Source organism: Spermophilus citellus (genome assembly GCF_964194105.1).
Source record: "Spermophilus citellus genome assembly, chromosome: 12".
NCBI lineage: Eukaryota > Metazoa > Chordata > Mammalia > Rodentia > Sciuridae > Spermophilus > Spermophilus citellus.
Window position 1 is genome coordinate 2,892,866 of NC_138198.1, and position 25,859 is coordinate 2,918,724.

The 25,859-nt window shown below is 35.3% G+C and overlaps 1 protein-coding gene across 2 annotated transcripts in view; it reads right to left on the bottom strand.

The window, feature by feature from the left end:
* Positions 1-25,859, bottom strand: part of LOC308631479 (arf-GAP with SH3 domain, ANK repeat and PH domain-containing protein 1-like) — an 88,106-nt gene that overhangs the window by 58,136 nt on the left and 4,111 nt on the right. Inside the window, exons 3-10 of one of the 2 annotated variants that reach the window (XM_081262726.1) lie at positions 25,266-25,368; positions 24,813-24,957; positions 24,040-24,143; positions 12,509-12,623; positions 12,180-12,353; positions 8,801-8,907; positions 7,619-7,756; positions 5,115-5,179 (exon numbers count right to left, since the gene is read on the bottom strand). In XM_081262726.1, coding sequence (XP_081118852.1) covers positions 5,115-5,179; positions 7,619-7,756; positions 8,801-8,907; positions 12,180-12,353; positions 12,509-12,514 — 490 coding nt within the window. In that variant the 5' untranslated portion in view covers positions 12,515-12,623; positions 24,040-24,143; positions 24,813-24,957; positions 25,266-25,368. Of the gene's footprint in view, positions 1-5,114; positions 5,180-7,618; positions 7,757-8,800; positions 8,908-12,179; positions 12,354-12,508; positions 12,624-24,039; positions 24,144-24,812; positions 24,958-25,265; positions 25,369-25,859 lie in introns of those variants that run through there. The other variant, XM_081262725.1, reaches the window with a different exon arrangement.

Consider the following 25,859-nt stretch of genomic DNA (forward strand, 5'->3'; position numbering starts at 1 on the left):
TAGTCTTCTGGATATATAAAGAATTCAAAACACACCAGCACAGGAGGCTGAAAGAGGAGGATCAAGAGTTCAAATCCAGCTTCAGCAATGGTGAGGCACTGAGCAACTCTATGTCTAAATAAAATGCAAAACAGAGCTGGGTATGGGGCTCAGTGTTAGAGAACTAGCCTTGCAGGTGTAAGACCATGGGTTTGACCTTCAGTAATACATAAAAATAAATAAATAAATAATAAACAAGTAAATAAGTAAATTGTGTCCATCTACAACAAAAATAATAAAAATAACATAAAATAAAACATAGAGCTGGGGATGTGGCTCAGTGGTTGAATGCCACTGAGTTGAATCCCCACTACGTGCCCCCATGAAAAAAAAAATCAAAAAACTTAACACACACACACACAACCCAATATAGTTAATATTCTCTTCTAGTGGTCATAGGATGTCAATAAATGTGCAAAGGATCTGAAACTGATTGTTCACAGAACAAGAAATACAATTGGTGAGCAAATATATTTTTAAAATGGTCAATATCCAACCAGCAGTGTATGAGGGTACCCTTTTCCCGCATCCTCACCAGCATTTGTTGTTGTTTGTCTTCATCATGGCTGCCATTCTTACTGAAGTGAGCTAGTATCTTAGGGTAGTTTTAATTTGCCTTTCTCTGATTGCTAGAGATGGTGAGCATTTTTTAATATATTTGTTGATTGATTGTATATCCTCTTCTGAGAAGTGTCTGTTCAGGTCCTTGGCCCATTTGTTGATTAGATTATTTGTGTGTGTGTGTGTGTGTGTGTGTGTGTAGCTTTTTGAGTTCTTTGTATACCCTAGAGATTAGAGCTCTATCTGATGTGTGAAGGGTAAAAATTTGTTCCCAGGATGTAGGCTCCGTATTCATCTCACATATTATTTCTCTTGCTGAGAAAAAACTTTTTAGTTTGAATTCATCCCATTTGTTAATTCTTGGGTTTAACTCTTGTGCTAGAGGCATCTTATTAAGGAAGTTGGGGCCTAGTTCCACATGAGGAAGATTAGGGCCTACTTTTTCCTCCATTAGATGCAGAGTCTCTGGTTTAATTCCTAGACCCTTGATCCGTTTTGAGTTAACTTTTGTGCATGGTGAGAGATAGGGATTCAATTTCATTTTGTTGCATATGGATTTCCAGTTTTCCCAACACCATTTGTTGAGGATGCTATATTTTCTCCAGTGCATGCTTTTAGTACCTTTGTCTAACATAAGATAGCTGTAGTTTTGTGGGTTAGTCTCTGTGTCCTCTATCCTGTACCATTGGTCCACCAGCCTGTTTTGATGCCAGTACCATGCTGTTTTTGTTACTATTTCTCTGTAGTATAGTTTAAGATCTGGTATAGTGATACCATCTGTTTCACTCTTCCTGCTTAGAATTTCTTTTGCTATTCTGGGTCTCTTATATTTCCAGATGAATTTCATAATTGCTTTATCTATTTCTGTGAGGAATGTCATTGGGATTTTGATCAGAATTGCACTGCTGGTGAGATTGTAAATTGGTGCAGCCAATTTGGAAAGCAGTATGGAGATTCCTTGGAAAACTGGGAATGTAACCACCATTTGACCCAGCTTTTCCTCTTCTAGGACTATACCCAAAAGACCTAAAAACAGCATACTACAGGGACTAAGCCACATCAATGATTATAGTAGCACAATTCACAATAACTAGACTGTAGAGCCAACCTAGATGCCCTTCAATGGATGAATGGATAAAAATATGTGGCATATATACACAATGGAATATTACTCAACACTAAAAAAATAATAAGATCATGGCATTTGTAGGGAAAAGGATGGCATTAGAGCATATTATGCTAAGTGAATTTAGCCAGTCCCCAAAAAACAAATGCCAAATGTCTTCTCTGATATAAGGGGGGTGACTCAAAATGGGGAAGAGAGAAAAAGCATTGGAAGAAGATTACCTATACACAGGGAAGAGGTGTGGGAGGGAAAGGGAGGGAGAAAGGGAATTGCACGGATGGTGGAAGGAGAGCCTCATTGTTATACAAACCACATGTATGAAGATGTGAGGAAAAAAAAGGAATAGTGCTACCTTAGATTAAGAAGAGAGAAGTGATGGGAGGGGAGAGGAGAGGTTGGAAAGATAGGAAGGATAGTAGAATGGAATAGACATTATTATTATTGGTGTATATATGTGAATGCATGATCAATGTGAATCTACAACCTGTATACTCAGAAAAATGAGATATTGTATCTCATGTGGTTCAAATGTATGATATGTCAAGGTCATTGTACTGTCATGTGTAACTAACTGAAACAAAAATAAAAAACGAATTGTAGTGCAAAAAAAGTACATGTAAAATGGCATAAATTGACATAAACATACTTTATATTCAGAGGTAAAATTGTGCTTTATATATGTAATAAGGATTGTAGTGCATTCCACTGTTATTGTGCACTTAAAAATTATAAAATCAATAAAAAGTAGAAAAAACACAAAAATGCTAAATTTCTCTAGAAATTAGAAAATGCAAATTAACACTACATTGATATTCCATTCTTGATCCAGGCAAAATAGGAATTATTAAGAATACAAGTAACAATAAATGCTGGAGAGAATGTGAGAAAAAAGTTACACTCATACTTTGCTAGTGAGACTGCAAATTGGTGCAAGTACTCTGGAAAACAGTATGGAGATTCCTCTGAGAATGTGGAATGGAAACACCATTCAACCAGTTATCACCCCAGTTGAATCTTGATTTTATTTGTTGCAATTTAGAAGTCTTGTTGAGGAAATCAGTTCCTAAGTTGACATGATGGAGAGTTGGGCATATATATCTCCAAGGAACTTTAATCAATATACTACAGTGACACAGCCACATCAATGTCTACAGCAGCCCAATTCACAATAGTTAAGCTAAGGAAACAACCTAGGTGAGCTTCAACAGATGAAAGGTTAGAGAAAATGGGGTACATATACACAATGGAGTATTTCTTATCCATAAAGAAGAATGAAATTTATGGCACTTGCTGGTAAATGGATGGAACTTGAGACTATTATACTTAGTGAAATAAGCCAATACCAAAAAAACCAAAGGCCAAAAGTTCTCTCTGATCCTAAATAGAATCAGATGTAGCCCATGTATGTAAAAAATACACTCTACTGTCATACATATCTAAAAAAATAAAATAAAACATGGTGCTGAAAAAAAATTAAAAATAAGAACAGTGATAAAAAGCTTTAACCTAACACACACATTTAGTAATGGAAAGAGATGGCTAAAATTCAGTGGTCTGGACACACTAAAGCAAGACTAGAAATAAATGAAGAAACTCTTACAGAATTATGCGAGTTTGAGATCTTCATTTATGCAGGTTCTCAGCCTAGGTATCTCCCATATATTTGCAGACACCATATTATTGACAAGTATGGAGGAACCACCACAGAAAATGCATTTCAGATACTCTACTGCCTATATCACTATTTCACTAACATGACTCCACTCTCACAACACTGACAAAGAAAGTTGTTACTTAACAGTGCAAGCTATCACCATTCAGGAGTCACAGATAAGACATAGGAAACTACAACAGAGACACCATTTGGAAAATAATTCAATATCACACATTTAATCAATAGCATAAGACACATCATCCAGGGAAAACAGTTTCCTAAGCAGACACTCAAATAAATGTGGAAAAGATATATATCCCTGAAGATGTACAAATTTCAATATAGAAATATAAGAAAGATAAAAAGCAAAGTAGTATGACTGTTTTATAGTTAATTACCCTAGAAACTATTTCCAAAGATAATGCAATATAAAAAAATGCCAGAATAAAATTCAAAAAAAAATGTTAAAATAGTGAATTATTTCAAAGATGAAGCAAAGAAAAACTGAGTAGATTAAGGAAAACAATGCAGGGCATGAAAAAACAATTCAATACAGATTCTGAAAAAGAATCAATTAGAAATCTTGAAAATAAAGAGCTCAATACCTCAAATAAATATATCCAGTTAAAGTTAGACCCATAGACTAGATCAAGTGAAAGAAAAAATACCAGAGCTTGAAGTTGACGATGAAATATCACATTCAGACAATATCAACAACAATCAAAATTACAAAACCACTAGACACAATTCATAGACTACTTTTATGAATCACTGGTACACATAATGGAAAAGAGGTACAGGCTACAGGCAATGAAAGCTTTCTCAGTGAATAAAAGAAACTATTTCTTATATCTTGTGAAAGTTATGGACATCCAGATATAAGATTTTAGAATACCAAATGGACATGGCCCGAAAAGAACTTCTCCAAATCATAGTCTATAAAATTACCAAAGGTACACTGAAATCTATAATAAGGGCCAAAGCAATTATAAACATATCAGAAAAATATTAGATTTCTGAGTAGAAATTTTAAGGCCCAGGAAATGGTATATTTCAAACCCCAAATAAAAATGTTAAAAAAGAAACAAAGACAATAATTGTAAAATGGATGGAAAGGGTGGTCATCATGTTAAGGTGAAAAAATCAGAAACAAAACCCCAATTATCACATTCTCTCCCTAACATGTGGAATCTGGGAAGAAAATAAGAATGACTAGAAAATGATGAAGGGAACATTAAGGAAGAGGGAAGGTAACTGGGGATGAAAAAGGGAGTAGAGGGGGAAAATGGAAGTAAGGAAAGTGGTCAGGATTCAAGTATTGTATATGTGTGTATAGAAATATCACTGTGAAATTCACTAATGTAGGCACTCAATAGGAGCTGATATTAACAACTGACAAGAACACCTGGTTTTATAACAAGTCCAATCTGCTATCATGTGACCATATACGAAACAGAATATATAATTTAAAAATATTCTTACTTCTGCAAAGACATAAAATTTCAGGGTCAAAATTAATGTAAAATTTCTTCAGACAATATCATTTAGATGATAAATTTCTTATAGTTAATTATTAAGATATCCTGGATTCTATATGAGCAAGAAAGATATAAAAAATATGAATGGAATTTGAACATTTATTTTTTTTCCCACTCTTCTTTTGTGATCAAACATTCTTACTCTTATTTACACAGGGCATGAACACCAAGAGTAACTCATTTTTTTAAGTCTTACCTGGATTGAAATTTACTGATGTTCTAGATTGTGCTTTCATGTATTGAAGAATTAAATTCCTGTTTCTATATTTGAAAAAAGTAATAAAATTGGTATTTTAACACTCATATGAAAACACTGATCAAATATAATTCAATACTTTATAATGTTTTAGATCTAGTATCAGAACTTTTTCATATGCTCTCCTAATCTGTATGCCCTATAAACATTTTGTTAACTTGAAAATTATTTGTACAATGTTTGTTTTTTTCTGTTTTGTGAGATGGTATTTCATGATGATGGTCAGGCTGATCTTAAATACCTGGGCTCAAGCAATTGTCCTGCCTCAGGCTCTTAAGTAGCTGGGGTAAATGCATGTGTCACTGCACCCATAGCTTGAAGTTAAAGAAGAAAAGAGATGAAATGACCATTAATTGAGAACAGGACAGGTAAATATATTAACTAGTGTAGCTTGAACTCAGAAAATGCCCTGTCTCTGTAAAAAATAATTTTTTGTTCTTGCACAACTTCTTTCTCTTAGGCTTAAGGCCTTTTAAAAAATAAGGGTTGTATCACTTTAGTTCACCAGGTTGTTATGGAGATTTACTAAGATAATATTGAAACATGTTAAGCAAAATAGTAAAATAATGGCATACTTAACTACTTACAATCTCAGCTAGAACTAATGTGCATTTTTCATAGGTTCTAATATTCAAAAGTTAAAATTATTTTAAAAAATGCTTGAGTCCTAATTTTCATGATCAATTGGGCTCTTCTTTGTGCTTTATAACTCAAAGCAAATCAACAATTAATTTATAACTATTTATAAATATCTCCTTAAATTAGAGAATATAATCATCCCCTTCTGTGAGACTAATCAATAACAACAAAGGCAAGAAATTAACAAATGCCAAAAACTTGGACTACTACTATTTCTTCTCTACCTAGTTGAAAAGAATCAGCAGATAAGTGTAGCTACATTTCCATGTTGATCTCCAACTGACTTGGAACACAGAATTTTCTTTAACACAATGGATACTGAGGAGTCATGATGGGGCTTAGCTCTCTTAGATTCAATGAATCTGCTTAATCTATTCCTTTTGAGGCAGACCTTAATAAATGCTGAAAACTTTAGGCAGCGATTCCAACAGCTTGGAAATTTCCATTACTTGGGAAAACTACTAGAAGTGCCAATCTAAATTGGCACTCACCATGGAAAACAGTGATGTGGAACCCGCTGCAGTCAAAGGAAATCTACTTCAAGGGATGGAAGGATTTGGGGCACAGATCTGTTAGCCAAGATGACAGAAAACTCTGATCTCTTCCAGAGATTACTTGAAGCTTTACTTGAAGCTTTCTAATAGATTTGAATGATTTTAATTTTATGACAGAAAAGACAAAGTCCTAAAAGGATAATGCACCAGAAAGGGCAAGGCTAATATGGGGATTCCACATAAGGTTCCTAAAAGGGGGGACAGGGTCAGAGTGCTTAGTATTTGTTGGCCAAAGCTAGAGGCCAAGCTGTCAAAGCAGTGTGCTTCTGCTTGGAAACAACTGTTGAATAAAAAGCATAAGTGCATGAGAACTAAAAAGAGTGTTGAGTCTAAGTGTGGGTTACCATGAAGACTCAGGGATTGGATCAGTCAGGATATTTTGAAATAAAAGCTCTTCACTACCAGACTACAGGGCCAGGTCTGGCAGAAACACCACAGCAACAGAACTGACAGAGATAAAGGAACAATTTAAAAATCTATTTATTCCCCTCCATCTGACTACAGAATTATCTTCCTTGCACTTCAAGGATATCATTAGGTCCTTGATAAATTAAAGGGGGATGGTAGAATAGCTAACTTCAGCTAAACAGGGAATTTCAAGACTCAAATAGCAAATTATAAAATCATAGGTGTGATACTATCTGTCCCTTTGAGGAGGGGTTATGCTTGAAATGAATTGGATAATGCTGGAAACCCTAAGGATAAAGGTTTACAAAGTCCTAAGATATTAGCTAGTGGTATATCTCAGCGGTAGGAAAATTTCCCAGCATGCATGAGAAGAAAAAGAAAGGAGAGGGGAAGAGAGAGAAGAGAACAAACCTTGAAGGTGACTCATGCACACATCACTACTTATTTTTTTTAAATAACTAATCCATTTTAATTATGTATATATGACAGTAGAGTGCAATTTGATTCATTGGACACAACTGCAACAACTTTCATTTCTGATTTTACACGATGTACCATTGCATCATATATGCAGTCATACCTGTACCAAGGTAATAATGTCTATCTCACTGCACCATCTTTCTTGCCTCCATTACCCCTCCATCCTTCTCTTTGCCCAATCAAAGTATCATCACTGCTTCTTGGCTAGACTTTGAAGGGTTTCTGACTAATGAACTGTCCTAACTCACTACGGTTCCATACATAGTAATGCTATGAAATCTCACCTCATATATAAGATGCAACAGGTGTAACTATTGTGGATATACATCTAATGTTGATTAGTATTGTAATATAAATACTTACGCAGTATTTCCACTAGCAATGGCATAAGACAAGGCAGTCTCTCCACAATTATCTGAAGCAGACACATTAACACCACATTGAAGAAGCAGCTCAGCTATGTGTGTTGATTTATGTTCCACAGCCAACATGAGGGCTGTTCTAAAATAGGAGAGATAACTTCAAATTTAGGTATTTTAATAAGTTTATTTAAAAAGCCATTGTAATACTTTTTACCAATTTGACATCTAGCTTTACATACACTAACAGACATATACATCTTGGAAGATCAAATCTTTATCTTTCTAAATCATTTGTAAGTCTAAAAGGAAAATAAACACATAAAAAAATAAATCACGTGTCCCAAAAGGGGAGAGTTACAAACTTAAAATCCTTCAATGAACATTAATTATGATGAGGTCATTCATCTGGAGTTGGCAAAGATTTCAATGAATAAAGCTCCATTTCTTTCTTAGAGTGATGTAATATATTGTAACTCACAGTCAGCCAAAGGTCAAGGAGTAAAAAGGTATTTGCAGGTATAACATATTAACAGTAGCACTGGTGATAATAATAATAATAATTGTTGCTTCAGTCATTCACTCTGAGAAGCATTTGCCAGGCATTGAAATCAATGCTACATGTATAATCTTGCAACCAGATTTCAAGCATATGTTACACTCTTTTTCATTATAAATGTTCTTGTTAAGACTAATTAGACGTCACTTAGGAAAAATCTGAAATCAATATTCTACAAATTAAGTAATTTAAAGAAAATAGTCATATAAAGAAAAAAATAATTCTCAATGTCTATCTATACTCAACACAGCATTTGCAAAAGAAAACTATTCCAGGAGAAGATGAAATATTGCAGAAAATTTAAAAAGTTCAATACTGAATAAAAGCACAAACTAAAAGTCTATATTTTACAAAACTAACATGAAAACTCTAGCTAACACAAGATTATGTGATCAACAAAATCAAATAGTAATTATCAGACAATAATTATAAGGGCATGTGAATCATACTACATACTCTTATTTGTGTTGCTCAGTTTGAATAATTGCTCTTCTCCTTAATTTTAGTTTACGTTCATAAATTTCACTCTATTCCAATGATTATGTCATTCCCATTAATTTAATATTTTTAACTTGAGTGATTTTACTACAATATTAACCTTTTTCTAAAAAATATAAGGTACTATACCTTCCCTTATCATCAACTTCATGTATGTTTGCTTTATTCTTAATAAAAAATTCTACCATCATCTTTCTGTTTTTCTTTACGGCGAGTAGAAGTGGTGTTTGGCCACTCTGAAAAACAACAAATATAGTTTATTCACAAGATTACTACTTTTCAACTGAAGTTAACCTTACAAAATACTGTATGAACATAAGCATATAATAATAATGTAAATTAAGAGTAGCCACTCTCTTCTCTTCCCATTCTGCTGCCATACGTGCTGCTCTTTCATTTTGAGATGCCTCTCCTCTGACTAGAGTGGCCACATGAACTCCAGCATTTCTAAAACTGCTTCATACATTTACTGTTTCCATGGATCTTTGCCGCTGTCAAGCATTCATCCTGGCATCTTGGAGTTATGTAACATGAATCCTCCTCAACCAAGAGCATCGTTAGGACATAAACTGTATTTTATATCCCAATAGACCCATTCCCTAATACATATTAGTAAAGGATATAAGTATTATATTTCACTAACAAGCCAAATTCTCAACTCACTAGTAGGGTGTATAAATCATATTCTGAAGAACATCTACTTTTCCAGTAATACCAAGCCTCATAGAAAAGATTCCTTGTTTTACTGCTAGAGAAAATTTACACAACTGTGCATTGTATGTCCAGTAGTACAGAAATAGCTTTTCCATTGCTTAACACCTACTTGACACTGATTTTTTTATTGGAGATATTCACATGTGAACAATTGAAGTTACAGGAATATATTTCTGAGAGCTTTCCAGCAACATGGAAGTTTTCTCCATGTTATACAAGTCCACTTGATTCTTTTTTATTTATGAAATCAGAATCCCAGATTCCAATGGAAGGAATTTCTGCTTAAAATTGATAGAGTCTGAGTAAACTATGTTGCTTTTTCATAACTGTTCCTGTGTCTTCTCTTATTATAAGTTGAAAGATATTTATCTTACATGTCAGAAAATTCAATACAAAAATATATTATTTTTATGCAATTGGAGAAAATTTTTCCAACTAATCCACTGAGAGGGGATTAACAAAGAGAAATAATCAACTCAAAAAAAATTAACACAGAGCTGGGATTATGGCTCAGCGGTAGAGCACTCACCTAGCACATGTGAGGCCCTGGGTTTGATCCTCAGCAGCACATAAAATAAATAAAATCAATGTATTGTGTCCAATAAGAATTAAAATATAAATATTTTTAAAAACTCCAAACAAACAACAAAAAAAACACCCAGTCAATAACTGAGCAAAAGAACTAAACAGAAATTTCTCAAAAGAAACACAAATGTCCCAACTATATATAAAAAAGTCTTCTACATCTCTAGCAATTATGTTAATGCAAATAAAAACTACACTAAGACTTTATCTTACTCCAGCCACAATGGTAATTATCAAGAACACAAACAGTAATATATACTGGTAAGAATGTGGGGCTGGGGATGTGGCTCAAGCGGTAGCGCGCTCGCCAGGCATGCGTGTGGCCCGGGTTCGATCCTCAGGACCACATACAAAGATGTTGTGTCTGCTGAAAACGAAAATAATAATAATAATAAATATTAATATTCTCTCTCTCTCTCTCTCTCTCTCTCTCTCTTTCTCTCTCTCTCTCTCTCTCTCTCCCTGGTCAAAAAAAAGAATGTGGGGGTAAGGCACACATTTACACTGTTGGTGGGACTACATACTAGTACAACCACCCTGGAAAACAGTTTGAAAATTCCCCAAAATCTAAGAAGGGAACCACAACATGAAACAGCTATCCCATGACTCAGTATTTTCCCCAAATTAGTAAAACAAAATTTTACGTGTAACTGTATATTAATACAGTCACATGTGTTTACAGTAGCACAATTCACAACAGGTAAATTATGAAATTAACCCAAGTACTTGTGAATGGATGAAAGGATTAAGAAATTCTGGTGCACATACATACAATGGAGTATTACTCAGCCATAAAAATACATTATGTCATTTGTTGGTAAATGAGTTGGTATCCAAGAATATCATGCTAAGTGAAATAAGTCAAATAAGAAACTCAAAGGTAAAATGTTTCATATGTGGAAGCTGGAGTTAATTAAAGAAAAAGAAATGAAGAACAGAATATCAAAAGATGTAAAGAAGATCATTAGTGTAGAAAAAGAAGATTGAGAGGCACAGAGATAATGAAAAAGGGAAGGCAATGAAGAAGGAAATCTTTAAAATTCATGTTATATGCATATATAAATATACCACAGGTAATTGCACCCTTATGTATAAGTAAAAAGAATCAACCAAATAAATAGGTGAAAGGAGGTCCAGGAGAATAGGAGGGGGAGAATGGAGGAGGAGGGGTAGACAGATGGAAAAGAGGGAATCAATGACTCAACTGGAATTCCATAATTCCATGCATGTAAGATTTGGGGGGAATGAATTCAACTACTATGTAAAACTATAAACTCTAATAAAAATAACATTGAAAATGTATTCTCACTTGTAATGACAATCCTGGTAACATAATGCTTGGATATTTTCCAAAATTCTTTTTATTCTCATCCACTTTAATTGCTACTTAAAGTTACTTATAATTTTAGGCAAAATTTAATTCAGAAATTTTGTGTATCATCAAGATTTATGCTGATCTACACAGATTACTTGTAGTATCATGAAAGGCACTAAACATTTGCATTTTTAAGGAACAAAGCTGAAGACTAATACATAGTACAGCTGGCAAAATCCATGAGTTACTACTTCTAGCAATAATTTATCCATTCTAGCAATGAGTGACCCAATCAACCTTTCAAAAATTCCAGTGGGAACATGATTTTTATAGTATATATAGAGAACACTATTTAACTTCGAAATTCTAAATTCAAACAATTAATCCCATTTGAAAGAGACTCATAATATATTATGTAGTCCATATTCTTGTATATCAGTAGAAAACACCATGAAATCTTTATCACACTATATTAAAAAAGAGGAGTTGTAACCTCATTTATAGAGGCAAAGTAGGTGATTGGAGTAAGTGCTGCAGTTGCCAGAAGCAAACTGAAGAACATGTGTGCCCAGCATGTGGGAGGCAAACCCTGCACACCACACCACACAGTACTATGGCTCAAGGGGACCGCATCAGGTTCCTTCACAGAAGCTTGAAGTTCAGATTTCTGCATGAGTCTCTTGAATTCTAAGTGTGGATTCAACTTATGGAGGCAAACTAAATACACACATGAGCTACAAAAGAAGGAGGAAGAATACGAGAAGAACTTCCAACATTTGCTAGTATTTTAATAAAAAGAAAATTTGCTTATAATCAGTATTTTTAACATGCATTACTGTTAATTTTAAGAAAAATTTTAAATATTTTGAAAATAATAGTGATTGATGTATATACCATGTTTTTGGCTTCAATATCTGCGTTGGATGAAAGCAGTTTTGTTGCTATTAATGTGTTCCTATAAAAGATAACATAGTGGAGCGAAGTTTCACCCTTGTTGTTGTGAACATTTGGATTGGCACCATGTTCTAGAAGAATAATTGCACATTCCTCTTCCTCATATTGTAGGGCCTGTTGGTTTTAACCAAGAAATAGATTGTAAATTTTGGAAATCCAAGAAAAATATTTCACGTTTTACTCATTAGTTATAACTAAATGGCATTAACCAATTTTTTTTCTAAGCATTTCATCAAATTCATTTCCTGCAAAACCACTGGTATATCTACCTTCATCAATGGTGTGTTGCCATCACTGTCACACAAATCGACATTACATTTCCTCTTCACTAGAAGAGCCACCACTGCTGGATTGCCATAGGCACAGGCATAATGTAGAGGGGTTCTGTGCAAGTAAGAAGCTTTATTAGGAATTCATAAGGTACCTTTTGAAATATACAACTATTTATGCAATTATAAACATTAAGTAGCTCATAATTCCTCTATTTTCTTATGAAGATGGTACAATATTTAGTAGCTGTCATTACTTATTTTATTAATGAATGATCAGCCTATGCCACTGACATTTTCTTCTTATTTCTTGTTTCTGATACTGCTGGAGATTGCACCCTGGGTTACTCAACTAATGAGTCATATCCTAAGCACATTTTTATTATATAAACAATTTTGATGCAGGGTCTCACTAAATTGCCCACTGTGGTCTTAAACTTCCAATGCTCTTGCCTCAGCATCCTAAGTCACTGGAATCATGGGTATGTGCGACTGTGCCTGGTTCCATTGATTTTACTTATTTTTGTTTGCTTTGTTTTCATATTGCTGGGGATAGAACCCAGGCCTGAAGCATTCTAGGTAAGGAAGGGCTCTACCACAGAACCACATCCCCAGAGCAGAGCAGCCCACATGCCTAGAAAGAAGATGGACTTGAGATTTAGCTCATCTTCAGTATGAATTCTACTTTAGACTCTGTGATGTACTAGTTATCCCACAGTCTTACTCTCCCTCAATTTCCTAAAAAAGTAAGGAATAAAATGAGTATCTCCCTGAATACTACCAGGATGTTTAATGGAGAATCTATGTAAAACATCTGAAGATTTTGTGGCACCAGCAACAGCTCCATAATTGGTAGCTATTGTAATCAATATTATTGCTTTTTATCAACTAAGAGTATTTCAATTAATAAGTTAGTAGTATTGTAGTGATTTTTAAAAATATATTTTAAAAACTATGTATTTCAATGAGTCTAAGATGATTTTTTTTCTTATCATTTTAACAACACTGACAATGGAATCCCACTAATAATTCGGGCTGCATTACAACTACAATTGGCAGCATTTAATTTTTTCTTCATAAACAAAATAAAGAACCATCATAATTCATGGTGCCTTACCTTAAGTGAAATGTGAGACAAACCATAGATTTATGGCAGTTCTCATGACATGGATGGCATTAAAATTCAGTTTTAAAAGTATGATAGGTAAAGTAGGCTGAATAATAACAGTAAAAGGCCAAACCGAAAGCAAACAATGCCAAAGGAAAAAGAACCCAAATGAATTAATATGGTTAAATTAATTCAGTATTATATATATATATATATATATATATATATATATATATATATATATGGGATTTATATATGAATCAGGTGTTTTCAATGTTCAGTATTTAATACTGTCTTAATTTTTCACAAGGGACGTTTACAATTTCTTACCTCCATGAATGCATGATTGAAAAGGAGGAAGAACTGTTTCATTTGAAATTGAGTCCTATCACGTCAGTTTTAATTAACTGGTCACACCTAGAAAGTTTTTATGTAAGAGTTCTCTGAGATAGTACAATATGTCAAATACAAAATAAGTAGCTGTGCAGTTCTTGCACATTAAAAACGTATTCATTTTATGAGTACAAATGAATAGAATTAAAGAATAATTCTTTAATGCTTTACTTTATAAAAGTTTCACTTAAAAATACTAAAGTTGAGAAGTTTAGTATTTTTATGTGAAACTTTTATAAAGTAAAGCAATATTTTTTCAGGAGTAATAATCTTTTATACTTGCTCTCTTCTATTCTCTCGAAAACAAAATTATTAACCTATAATTGCATATGTAAAATAAAATATATATATATAAGAAATGTATGTATAGTAATATCTACAATAGATGAAATGCACTATAGGACATCTATATAGAAATGTACTAGAAGAAAACATAAATGCTTTCTTCATTTTGGCAAAGGCATTCTAAGAAATAATGAATTTGAAAGAAGACTTCTTTTTTTCTTACCTCTCTTTTTAAAATTTATTATGTTGATGATGATGACAATGTTATTGTTGTTGTTTTGCTGGAGATTGCCCCCTTACCCTTTGCTTTGACATGCAAGAAGTGCTCTAACATTGAGCTACATTTCCAACCTTGGAATTCTAATTTAATCAGATAAAATACTCTAATTTTACAGATGCTCAAGTGACAGTGACATATGAACATAGAAAAAATATTTATGTCCTTGGCAATAGAAGGAATTTAAGTCTAACAAATGAAATAAATTTCGCAGCTACAGTATTTTGAAGCTGAAGAGTAGTGGTATTGGGCTGTTGATTATGGCTTGAGCTGTTTATTGCTCCTCAAATAGATGATTTAATGATAACTGCTGTGCCGCATTTAAAACTGTGCATGCCACTACCTACCAATTCCATTTTACTCTCCCTTCCAGATATTTGAGTATTCTTTTTATCCTGTTCCAGTCACTTATCTTTTGGCCATTGGCAAACAAGTAATTTGTGAAAGTTAATAATGTATTTTGATACACAGAATGGCAAGTCTTTGTTCATTGCAAACATTTTGTTAGTGTCATCATGACCCTAAATGACTGCGTGTGGAACTAAAAAATGTACAGATATTTTTATTTGTTTTTTGTGTAATTGATAACCACAGAGAGAGCTCACATTTGGGGTCAATGAGTATTCTAATGCACAAACCACAAGCAGGGCCTACCTTTGATACTCTTAGTCCCTTCAGAACAGAGTAGGGCAAGCTACAGTAGGGCAGCAGCAGGCAGCACTGTACAGACTAGGCACCCTTTGTGTGCTACTCCCTTGGCCCTGGTGACTGAGAGCTTGCACGGCCTGGATGCTCTCAACCAATGCTCTACTCTTCATGCTTGTATAGATACACAGTAATGGATAACTACAGGAAAGGGTACTGGAACAGTGGAATCAGCAATTTTGGAATTTTGTGCGAGAAGCTTTTGGCAGATGCTTTTTTACTTTAGTCTAAAGTGATAACAAAATTGAAAAAGCATGTTGTGTTTGGTGTTCTGGAAAGTGTGAAAGCTGCCAGTGAACTCTAGTGTCCTCTGTGGAAAGGTAGCTAAAGGTAGTTAACTTCACTAACTGAAGTTAATGAAGTATTTGCAGAAAATTCAGGGCTTGTCAACACTGTTGTTATGAAAATGGTTGGATGATCAAGATGACACCAAGTTATCCTAAGAATTTCATAAATTAGTGAGTGAAGCATGTGAGAAATAAGTAAAATCTTATTTTTAGAGGTGGAAGACACACCCCTAAATATACTAGTGTGAAGGAATTTTAAAATATAAAAAAGAAGAAAGAACATGGAGCCATCTTCCCAATTCAGAGTTCTTGTGAGGCTCTTGGGACACAACAGGTAATAGATTACATCTGAAAATTTTTCAATGCTTTTGAAAATGTGTACATTAAAAGCTGTTGTGTTTATTTTTTTTTAAATCAGTGACCTTACAGGGAAATTTTAAGTGTCTGGGAAACCAGTTATAAATTTGGTTTTGTTTAGCTGCCCATTAGAAGTTCTGGGTACTGAACTCCCAAGGTGTGCAGGTCCTGGATATTGAGGACTCCACAGGATATTAAAGTCAAATATTCTGGTGAAAGGAGAACTGGTATCCTTTCTGCTCTGCTCCCATTGGCACAGCCTGGATGGTACCGGCTTCAATTCCATCAGCCCATTGGTCCCTTACCCCTCAGTCCCTGGCCTCCCAGACCCTATTACCTATTTTTATGATCGGTGCCATCAACAGGACATCCACGTCCCAGATAACGCTTAATTCTTCCCAGTTCACAATTTTTGGCAGCCTGGTGGATCTTCCCAAGAGGGTTATATCCGAAAAACTTGATTCCCAGGCTTATATAAACAAACTTTCTCCAGGCTCTATCCATCCTAAAGACAATTAGGTAACAACCTCTGTTAAGTGGCCTACCAAAGCAGGTCTGCCATTACCTATCTGCCAACCAACTGGCAAAATAGTCGTTGCCAGGTGACACTGATAAACACAAATGCACATTCCAGAATCTGCATGGCCCTAGGTGATTGGCTCCTGGAAGCTCCGCCCCCTGTACTGTGATCAGCGCCTGGCTATTCTGTACAGACCCCACCAAGAACCAGGTGGGACTCCTCTGAGACCCCCCCAAGACCCATACAGTGAGTGAGATGACCCACCAGAATCAGGGGGGCCTCAATGGCGGGCAGGTGAGAACCCCCCACACCCAGACCTGGGTGGGCAGGACTCATCCTCTCTGCCATTGCACAGCTGCCTATGTCCACAGCAGGAAACAAATACTGCACTCTTCCTATTACTTTATTCAGTAAATGGCAGAAAAGGAGATCCCTGACTTAAGATGTCCATTAAAAAAATCTGGAAAAATTCAGGAATGCATTTAATTTAAAGCAACAGATTAGAAGAAAACAACAGAATAACTGCGCCAAAAGCAATTTTAGTGTCACTCTGCTGCATCATCCACTCCCTGACATAGCTCTGCTCAACACAAAGAGGGAGTAAACAGCCCACCAGTTCCACTCAAAAGCAAAAGGAGAATAGTGTAACAACCATCACCCTAGGCTTTCCAGTGTAGTACCAAAATGTTCTGATTTGATTTCTCCCGATCCAGATTACTGAGCAGAGAAGAAGAGATGAGCTATTTGGAGATGACCCGAAACAAAGAAGAAGTGGTGCAACACATGGATCAACTTGCAGCCGAAGAAATCATGGTCCCCAGTGGCTACTGTGCCCAGAACCCCCACAACCTCTGCACTGTCTCCTTCTGTAAACAACTCTAGCCTTCATTTCTGGTGTTCCCTCAGGGTTTGCCATTACATACTTCAGGTGCTTTCTCCAAACAGACTGCAGTAGGTTTTGCCACTGAGGAAACCAACAGCCACAGAGGAACCCTGCATCTTTCTCTACTACAAAAAGCCTCAAAGGTGTTTGCATTCACAGTCTCCAAGCACCTGTACCACTACCTCTAGATTCTGCCTACCCAAGGTAACCTCAGCTAGAGTTGCCACAAATCCAGACTCAAGGTCACCAAACAGCCTTTTCCTGTGCAAGAGAACATGAAGGCTGCAGCCCATACTGGAGGCACAATCCCATGTGATGGGTGTACACCTGCAGCCATATCCATGCACACTGCCAGATGTTGGACTGGCAGTTGCACATGCACAATACCACTTCCAACACCTGCCACCAGCCACTGCTCGCCATATTTAGCAGCCTCTGAAGTTACATACACATGTCACCAGCTCTGTTTCATGGTGTTATTAACATATGTAAGCACCCAGAGTCCCATTAACCATCCCCACCACCATGTAGCTTTGCCTGAAGAGAGTTGTTCTGTGCCACTGCACACGTTTCTCCTCAGTTCCACTCACAAAAAAATAGTGCATGTTTACAACCATCCTCAACACCTCCATGTCCCTGCCACCGTACTTCAATTCACAGGTGAGGTTTCTAGCTTTATGCATCCATGATCAGGCCCCAGATCTGTAGATACACAGCAGCCAGGCAAAGCTCTACTTCTGGTCCTTCCCTGAAGCCCTATGTGTCTACAATCAGATCTGATCTTACAGTCCTATGCTTTAACAAACTAGGTCCCACCTCATAGGCCCTCTTTGCCAGCCCTGGCTTCTGTCCTTGGTCCTAGCTTTTCATTACTACTTCTCTGCCCACAGGTAGCCTGTCTACATTGCACATGCCTGCAGCTGACACTGCACCAAAGTGTGCACAATGCCTGGCCCATATGTCTTTCACCTTTTCTAGTCTTCTCTGCATGGATCTAGAGGCACTATCTATGACCCAGCTAGTCCTCATAGCAACTCTAGATTTCCCATAGCTCTAGCCACCAATGACCATGAAGGTTCTCATGTTACCAACAGTTGTGCCTGCTAAAAGAGAAGCAATGCATCCTTCAACCTCAGATAACAAAGATGTTGCTCCATGCCACTAGACCAGTGCTATACTAGGTCAGCTTGTCCTCCCATACTGCTCTGCAGGAAAAAGCTTTTCCATCCTCAAATAAGTCCTTAAGTCTGGAAGAAGTAATGGTTTCTTCAAATGTGCATGCACCTTTTCAAGCTACTAGGGTCAAGAAGAATCAGAGAAACGTGGTAACACAAGGAACACAAAAAGTCTTCATTAAATGAATGGTCCAACAAAATTAGAGACCTTGATATAATGAAAATGGGAGAACAACATAACAGTTGGGTTAAAACAAAATCAGTTCAATGAAGAAAGTTTATACCAGGAGCCAACCCATGACACCCACCCTGATTCAGGCACAGATGACTTCCTATTCCTCTTAGAATAAAGTTCAAAATACTCACCATGGTCCACAGTCCCCATGACCAGGCAATGATCTCCGTAATCCTTTTGTACCCTCCCTTGATCTCGCTCCCTCCCCTCAGGGCCTGTGGCATTATTTCATATCCCTGCACTTCATCCAATGCCTCTGGTAGCACCTTGCTCCCACTTTTCCTGCCATCACAGGACAATGAAGCCCTCACTCAGAAGCAAGCCAGTCTTGGAACCGTGAACACTGAATGCCTAGTTTGTGTCCTTTACAGGGCCTTCTTCATTGTATTTATTGTACTTAATTTGTTTTACCCCTAAATATTAACTGAAATGAAGGAGACCAGACATACTATCTTGGACACTGTTCTAACCTACATAACTGACTTGCACTTTATCTTCCAGGACTCAGTCAAATTTGCAAAATGAGTGAATAGATGCATGGAGACACTCATGGACTCTCTGCTTCTCTAGGCTTTCAGGTCAGGACCTCTGCATAGGGCCACATCAGCCAGTATCCCTCAATCTCCCTTGATAAGCTTTTTCATTGGCAAAAATAATTTTGGCAAGTCATTTTTTTAAAGAGATAAGCACCATACTCAGGTTCTCATACATGCTAAAGCACTCTACCACTAGGCCATATACCCAACACCTGGGTCAATGCTTTTAAACAAAACAAGATTCCTATAAAATGGTCTAGTGTTGGGGGGCTGGTTGAGGTGACAATTGGAGGGAGCCATATATGGAACACAGAGTTTTCGTGGCAGATGAAAGGCCTTGTGAGGACCACACTGCATACTCTTTGCACTGCTGAGGTTTGGGGAAACCTTTCTGTACCATGCCCACCCAAAAAGAAAAACTTGCCAGCTTAGATTCTTCAGAACTAAATGGAAAACATTAATCAAATAGACTGAACAGACATCTATGGACTATTTAATCCATCAACAATAAATTCATTTGCTTCTCCATGAAACAATGACCATTCTTTGAAATAGTTCATATTGTCAGGCGTGGTGGAGCACACCTGTAATCCCAGCAGCTCAGGAATCTAAGACTGAAGGATTGCAAGTTCAAAGCCAGCCTCAGCAAACAAAAGGTGCTAAGCAATTCAGTGAGATCCTGTATCTAAATAAGGCTGGGGATGTGGCTCAATTGTCAAGTGCCTCTGAGTTCAATCCCTTGAACCAAAAAAAAAAAAAAAAATCATATTTTTGAGTACAAGGTAAATACAAGAAATAGAGATAACTTCTTGAACCCTATAAAATCATAAATGAAAGAAATAAGAAGTTAATGACAAGAAAGAAACATTTTAATGCCTGGAGGTTAAAATATACAACTCTGGATTAGGATTGGATAACAGATACAATCAGGGGAGAAAAAAATTTCAGAAATAAATGGGAACAGGCATACAATACATCAAAATTCATTGGGTTATTAGCACCCATAAATAATTTATGTACCTATATATCAATGGCAAATGAACTGAAAGAGAAATTAGAAAAATATCCTATTCAAAATAGCCTCAGAAAACAATATAATACTTTGGAATATATACAAGAAAAGGTATGAAATAGTTCTACAATGAAAACTACAGAATACTGAAGAAAGAAATTAAAGACCTTTGAAGATGGACAGATCTCCCAGGCCCTAATTCTGCCTATCTTAGGCAGAATTAATATTGTCAAATTAACCATACTACCCAAAGTGCTTTGCAGATTCAATGCAATTCCTATAAAAATACCAATGAGTTCCTTTGTAGAAATAGAAAAATCACCCATAAAACTCATTTGGAAATATTAGAGAATCAGAATAGGCAAAGCAGTCATTAGCAAGAAAAGTGATGCAGGAGGCATTACAATCAGTACCAGAACCATGGTAAAGAAGAGAAGACACAGAGAAAAACCCACACAAGTACAGTTATCTAATATTATAAAACAGCACCAGAAACAAACACTGAAGAAAAGATAGCATTTTCAACAAATGGTGCTGGGAAAACTTGAAATACACATGTAGCAAAATGAAATTAAACCCCTACTTCTCATCCTGCACACAACTCAAAGTGGATCAAGGACTTAGGCATTAGAACATAGAGACCATGCAACTAACTGAAGAAAAAGTAGGAATGTAAGCTTAGGAACTTACTTTCTTAACAACACCAGAACAGCACAAGAAGTAAAATCAACAATCAATAAATGGGATGGAATCAAAGAAGCAGCCTTTAAAATATTCTTCTCAGCTCAAGAAACAATAATATGAAGAGAAAGCCTACCGAACAGGAGAAAATCTTTACCACCTGCACGTCAGTTTCAGCATTAATCTCCAGGATATATGAAGAACTCAAAAACTTTATACTACTACTAATAATAATATTAATAATAACAACAACAATAACAGCCACCCAATCAATAAATGGACTAAGGATCTGAACAGACACTGCACAGCAGAAAAAAATACCATCAACAAATATATGAAAAAACGTTCATCTTTAGTAATTATAAAAATGCAAGTCAAATCTACACTGAGATTTCATCTCACTTCAGTCAGAATGGCAATTATCAGGAATTCAAGCACCAATAAATGTTGGGGGGATGTAGGAAAAAAGGTTCATTCATACCTTGCTGGTGGGAAGGCAAATTTTCAATTTATCATTATGAAAAGCAGCATGGAGATTCCTCAGAAAACTTGGAATTGACCCAGTTATCCCACTTCTCAGTTCATACCCAAAGGATTGAAAGTCAGAATACTACAGTGATGCAGCCACATCAATGTTATAGCTAAACTATGAAACCTGTCTAAGTGCCTTTCAACATATGAATGAATAAAGAAAATGTGGTATACATACACAACCAGATATTACTCAGCCTTAAATAAGAATGAAATTATGGAATTTGGTGATAAATGAATAGAACTGGAGAATATCATGCTTAACAAAATTAACTAATCCCAAAGAACCAAAGGCTGAATGTTTTCACTGAATTTCAGATGCTAATTGACAATAAGGGCTGGGGTTCCTAGGGACGAACAGAGGTACTGTGAATAAGGCAGAGGGGAGTGAAGGAAGGGGGAAAGGAATGGAGGTAGGAAGAATAGCAGAATGGATCTGACATAATTACCCTATGTGCATATATGACTACATGATCAGTGAGTCTACGTCATGTACAACCAGAAGAATGAGAAGTTATGCTCCATTTATGTATGATGTCTCAAAGAGCATTCCACTGCCATGTACAACTAAATGGAATGAATAAAAAATGTTTTTAGGTGCTCAGGAAAAAAGAAACACATATCAAATAACTGTAAAAGATTAAAAGGTGTATCAAAGATGAAATCAGAATTAGAAATCACCTGATCCAATCCACCTATTTCATTAATGAAAAACCTTATTACAATACTAACATATCCCCAACCAGAAAAAATGAGAAAGTCAAATAATTATCAAAATTATACTACATACAGAATTATAGTTCACATGTGAAAAATACTGTGATACATACAAGAAGAATAAAATTTTATAAGATGAAGGCAATCCTCATACTGCAGACATTTTCTGGCTTAAAATTGGCACCCACGCTTCTCAAAGAAAAAAGATAATGGGCATGGAGTCAAACTAATGGGGTTCCCTCCACAGCCATCTGTTTCCTTCTCTGGCTTAGTATCCTTCATCCTTACTGCAAGTTATACTATTCCACCACAAGGATGAAAGATCACCCAAAGGATCATGGCAGGCACACATGAGGAACACCAAAATTGGAGGCGAATGAGAACGGAGGGCTGCGCTATTACTATCATCAACATGATGGACTAACACTAGCTTCCCTGTGTGCCTAATGCTAGGAATTCAAAAAGAAGTGAGATAATATGAAACTTTACTCAGCCATAAAATAAATGAAATTATGTCATCTGCAGGAAAATAGATGGAGACCATAATATTAAACAAAATAAGTCAAACTTAGATGATAAAAGATCATATGCATTCTCTCATATGTGCAAGCTAGAATGGAAAAATAAATAGAAAGGTGTTGGGGATGATCTCAGGAAAATCAAGGGGAGATAATTAAAGAAAAAGACCAAGGGTTGAGAGGTAGGCAGGGAGGGAAGAAGTGCTGGGAAGCAATACTGGCCAAATTATATTGTTAAATTTTGTGCATGTATAAATATATAACACAAATCCTTGTTATGTACAATTATAATGCACAAATTTTAAAAATGTTGAAAAAAAAATAGCCAGTGTGAACATTGTTTCAGCTTAAAAATCTACAAATATCTATAATCATTTAATGATGTTCTGTCTCTTGGAAGCCCTATTACATACGTACACATGTATGTGTAAGTTTTTCTGCATATTTAAATTACTGTACTAAACATAGACATAGATAGATAGATAGATAGATAGATAGATAGATAGATAGATAGATTATGACACTCAAGACTTACAAAAGAACTCAACCTATTCATAAGCAGGGTGAGCCCCTGACCTTCCAAATGTGGACCCACTTAACTAAAGACAGCATAACTTATGCTCTTTATATAATGGCTTGTGGTTTTCTAACTGAAGTGCTTTTTGTTTGGGTCCTTTATTTATTTTAACCCCAATTTGATATCCCTACAGATATATTCATGTTCTAAAACAGAATGGGATAGACAACCTGTCCAATATTAAAAGTAAATATATTAAATACCAAATAAAAATGCTATTATATATTTTCCAGCATCCAAAATACTGCTACATGTGAAAATAGGTTCCAAGGAAAAACTTTCTGAATAACAATGAATAAGAATCAAAAAATAGAAAACTATAAAAGTAACCTTACCCACATACCTTATAAAGGCAACATAAAATGACTTACTTACATATCATAATATAGAAGTTATGGTAGCTTATAGTTATAGGTATTTAATTATATGAGCATTTACTCCCTGCTGAAGAGCATTTATGGTTCAAGGACAGATCTTCTGTTTCTATACTAATATCAATCATTCTTCCAACCATAGGAAAGTTCATTACTGAATTCTCATTCTGTGTCATATGGTCAAGTATTAATGAGAGACAAGGGAATGCCATTCAACTGTAATTGAGATGCTCATATAGTTTTAAGAATTTCATTAAATTCATGTCACTCTACTACAATCATTTTTAAAAGAATGGTTTATAAGTATGAAGAAGGAGTGATTCAAAATCTTATTTTATTACATCTACAATAGAAACATACCTTGATGTTTTTGATTCAGATACATGGTCAAATGTTTATATTTTCCATTGGGTAGAGTTATTTAATTTTCCATACAAATCCACAAAACATTTGCTTACTGTACCCTGTCAGAAAATAGATTTACAGGTAAAAGTATCTGTTATGTAAAAACTGTGTAGTGAATATGGCTCTCAAAATATCAGTGGAAAACATACTTATGATTTGTCTCGAGAAAAATATCACTTAATATTAAAACAACAGTTGCAAGATAATAATTGGAACAGCTCAGTGAAATTTCCCACAGGTGGTTAACAAGTCACAATATATAAACACCAATATAGCTGAGAAGGATATGAGTTGGTTCTAAAATGCATTTATAACTTGAGGCTTTTAATTTATATTTTCCTTCTCTTCAAATCAAGTAGCCCAGCCTTAAGAACTCTCCAAATCATTTGAGATAAGCTTATGTATATTAAATAAGAATATATCCTGGAGGATCTAATGGATCAAATTTATAGTCTCAATCAATTTTTTCCAATTTGACTTTGAAGAGAAACTCAACATTGAAGCAAAACCAGTATAAATGAAAATGTAAATCTTAATATATAAAATTGCGATACATTAAGTTCCACTTCAAAATAGCCTTAAAACCTGGAAAAGAATAAACTGAAAAAAAAAACACAAAAGCTCAAAATTTTGATTAAAAAGTATCTCCTTCCCTGTTAATAATTATCTATTAATATGACTAATATATCATACAACAATTTTAAGAAGGAAAGTTTATTTTTCCTTACATTTTCAAAACCTTGAGTACATGGCTGACAAACACCACTGCTTTGGGCTCAAGGTCAAATAGAAAATCTTGGCCAAAGTTGGAGAAGAACATAGAGATTCAGGATACTGGTGTCAACCTTTTTGATAAAATAACACTAAAAAAAACTTCAAACATTAAAAATAAGATAGACATATACATACACTATACATACAGAATCCCAAAGAAAAAACATTAAGATAAAAAGCAGCTCTGCAAGACATATTATAATCAAAGGATCTAACAATGGAAATAAAGAAAAATAGTAAAAGATACACATGAAAAACATTAGGTCACATTTATATAAAATTATATTTGTTTGTATAAATTTCATTATATTTATGTTCATAAGCTTCACTTCAAACTTCTCACCTCAGACTCTAAAATCAAGGGGGTTTGGAATAAAGTATTCCAAGCTTTGAAAGTATATACTTACCAACCAAGACTGCTATGTCCAGCAAAGTTATGAACGGAACAAGGAATGACATGATCAGTGACATAATCAGACACAGAATGCAAAGGGTTGAAGGTTTTATACCCTATGAAAAAGGTAGAGAGAAAAATTAAGAACAAACAGGATCACATAAAAATAGAAAGAAGATCACACAGTGATGAGCCACCTGACTGGTTACAAAGACTTAAGAGGGTAAAGCAGTAGCTACAGGATGAAGTGTACTTTGGAATATATAAAAATGCCCTGAAGTTTCTGAGAATTCTCTCTCAATGAGGAATAAATTAAAAACAATATTTATGCCCTAAAAAACATCATATGATTTCATTGCCAGAGGAAAGAAACATTGCACATGTATCAACTGAGGCTATGGAGAGAATTCCTTCATAAGTCGCCAGAAGGCAGTACAGAGCGCAGTGAGTGAGTGGAGGGCTACTGGCACTCTCTCAGAAGAACGCCAGAACTCCTCCCTTTCTTCACTTCAGTCATGGTTTTCACATCTATTGGCAGATTGTTGGGTTCTGAAATGTCTATCCCAAGTACAATATCAATAACCATATTGCCATCTTTGTTTTTGCT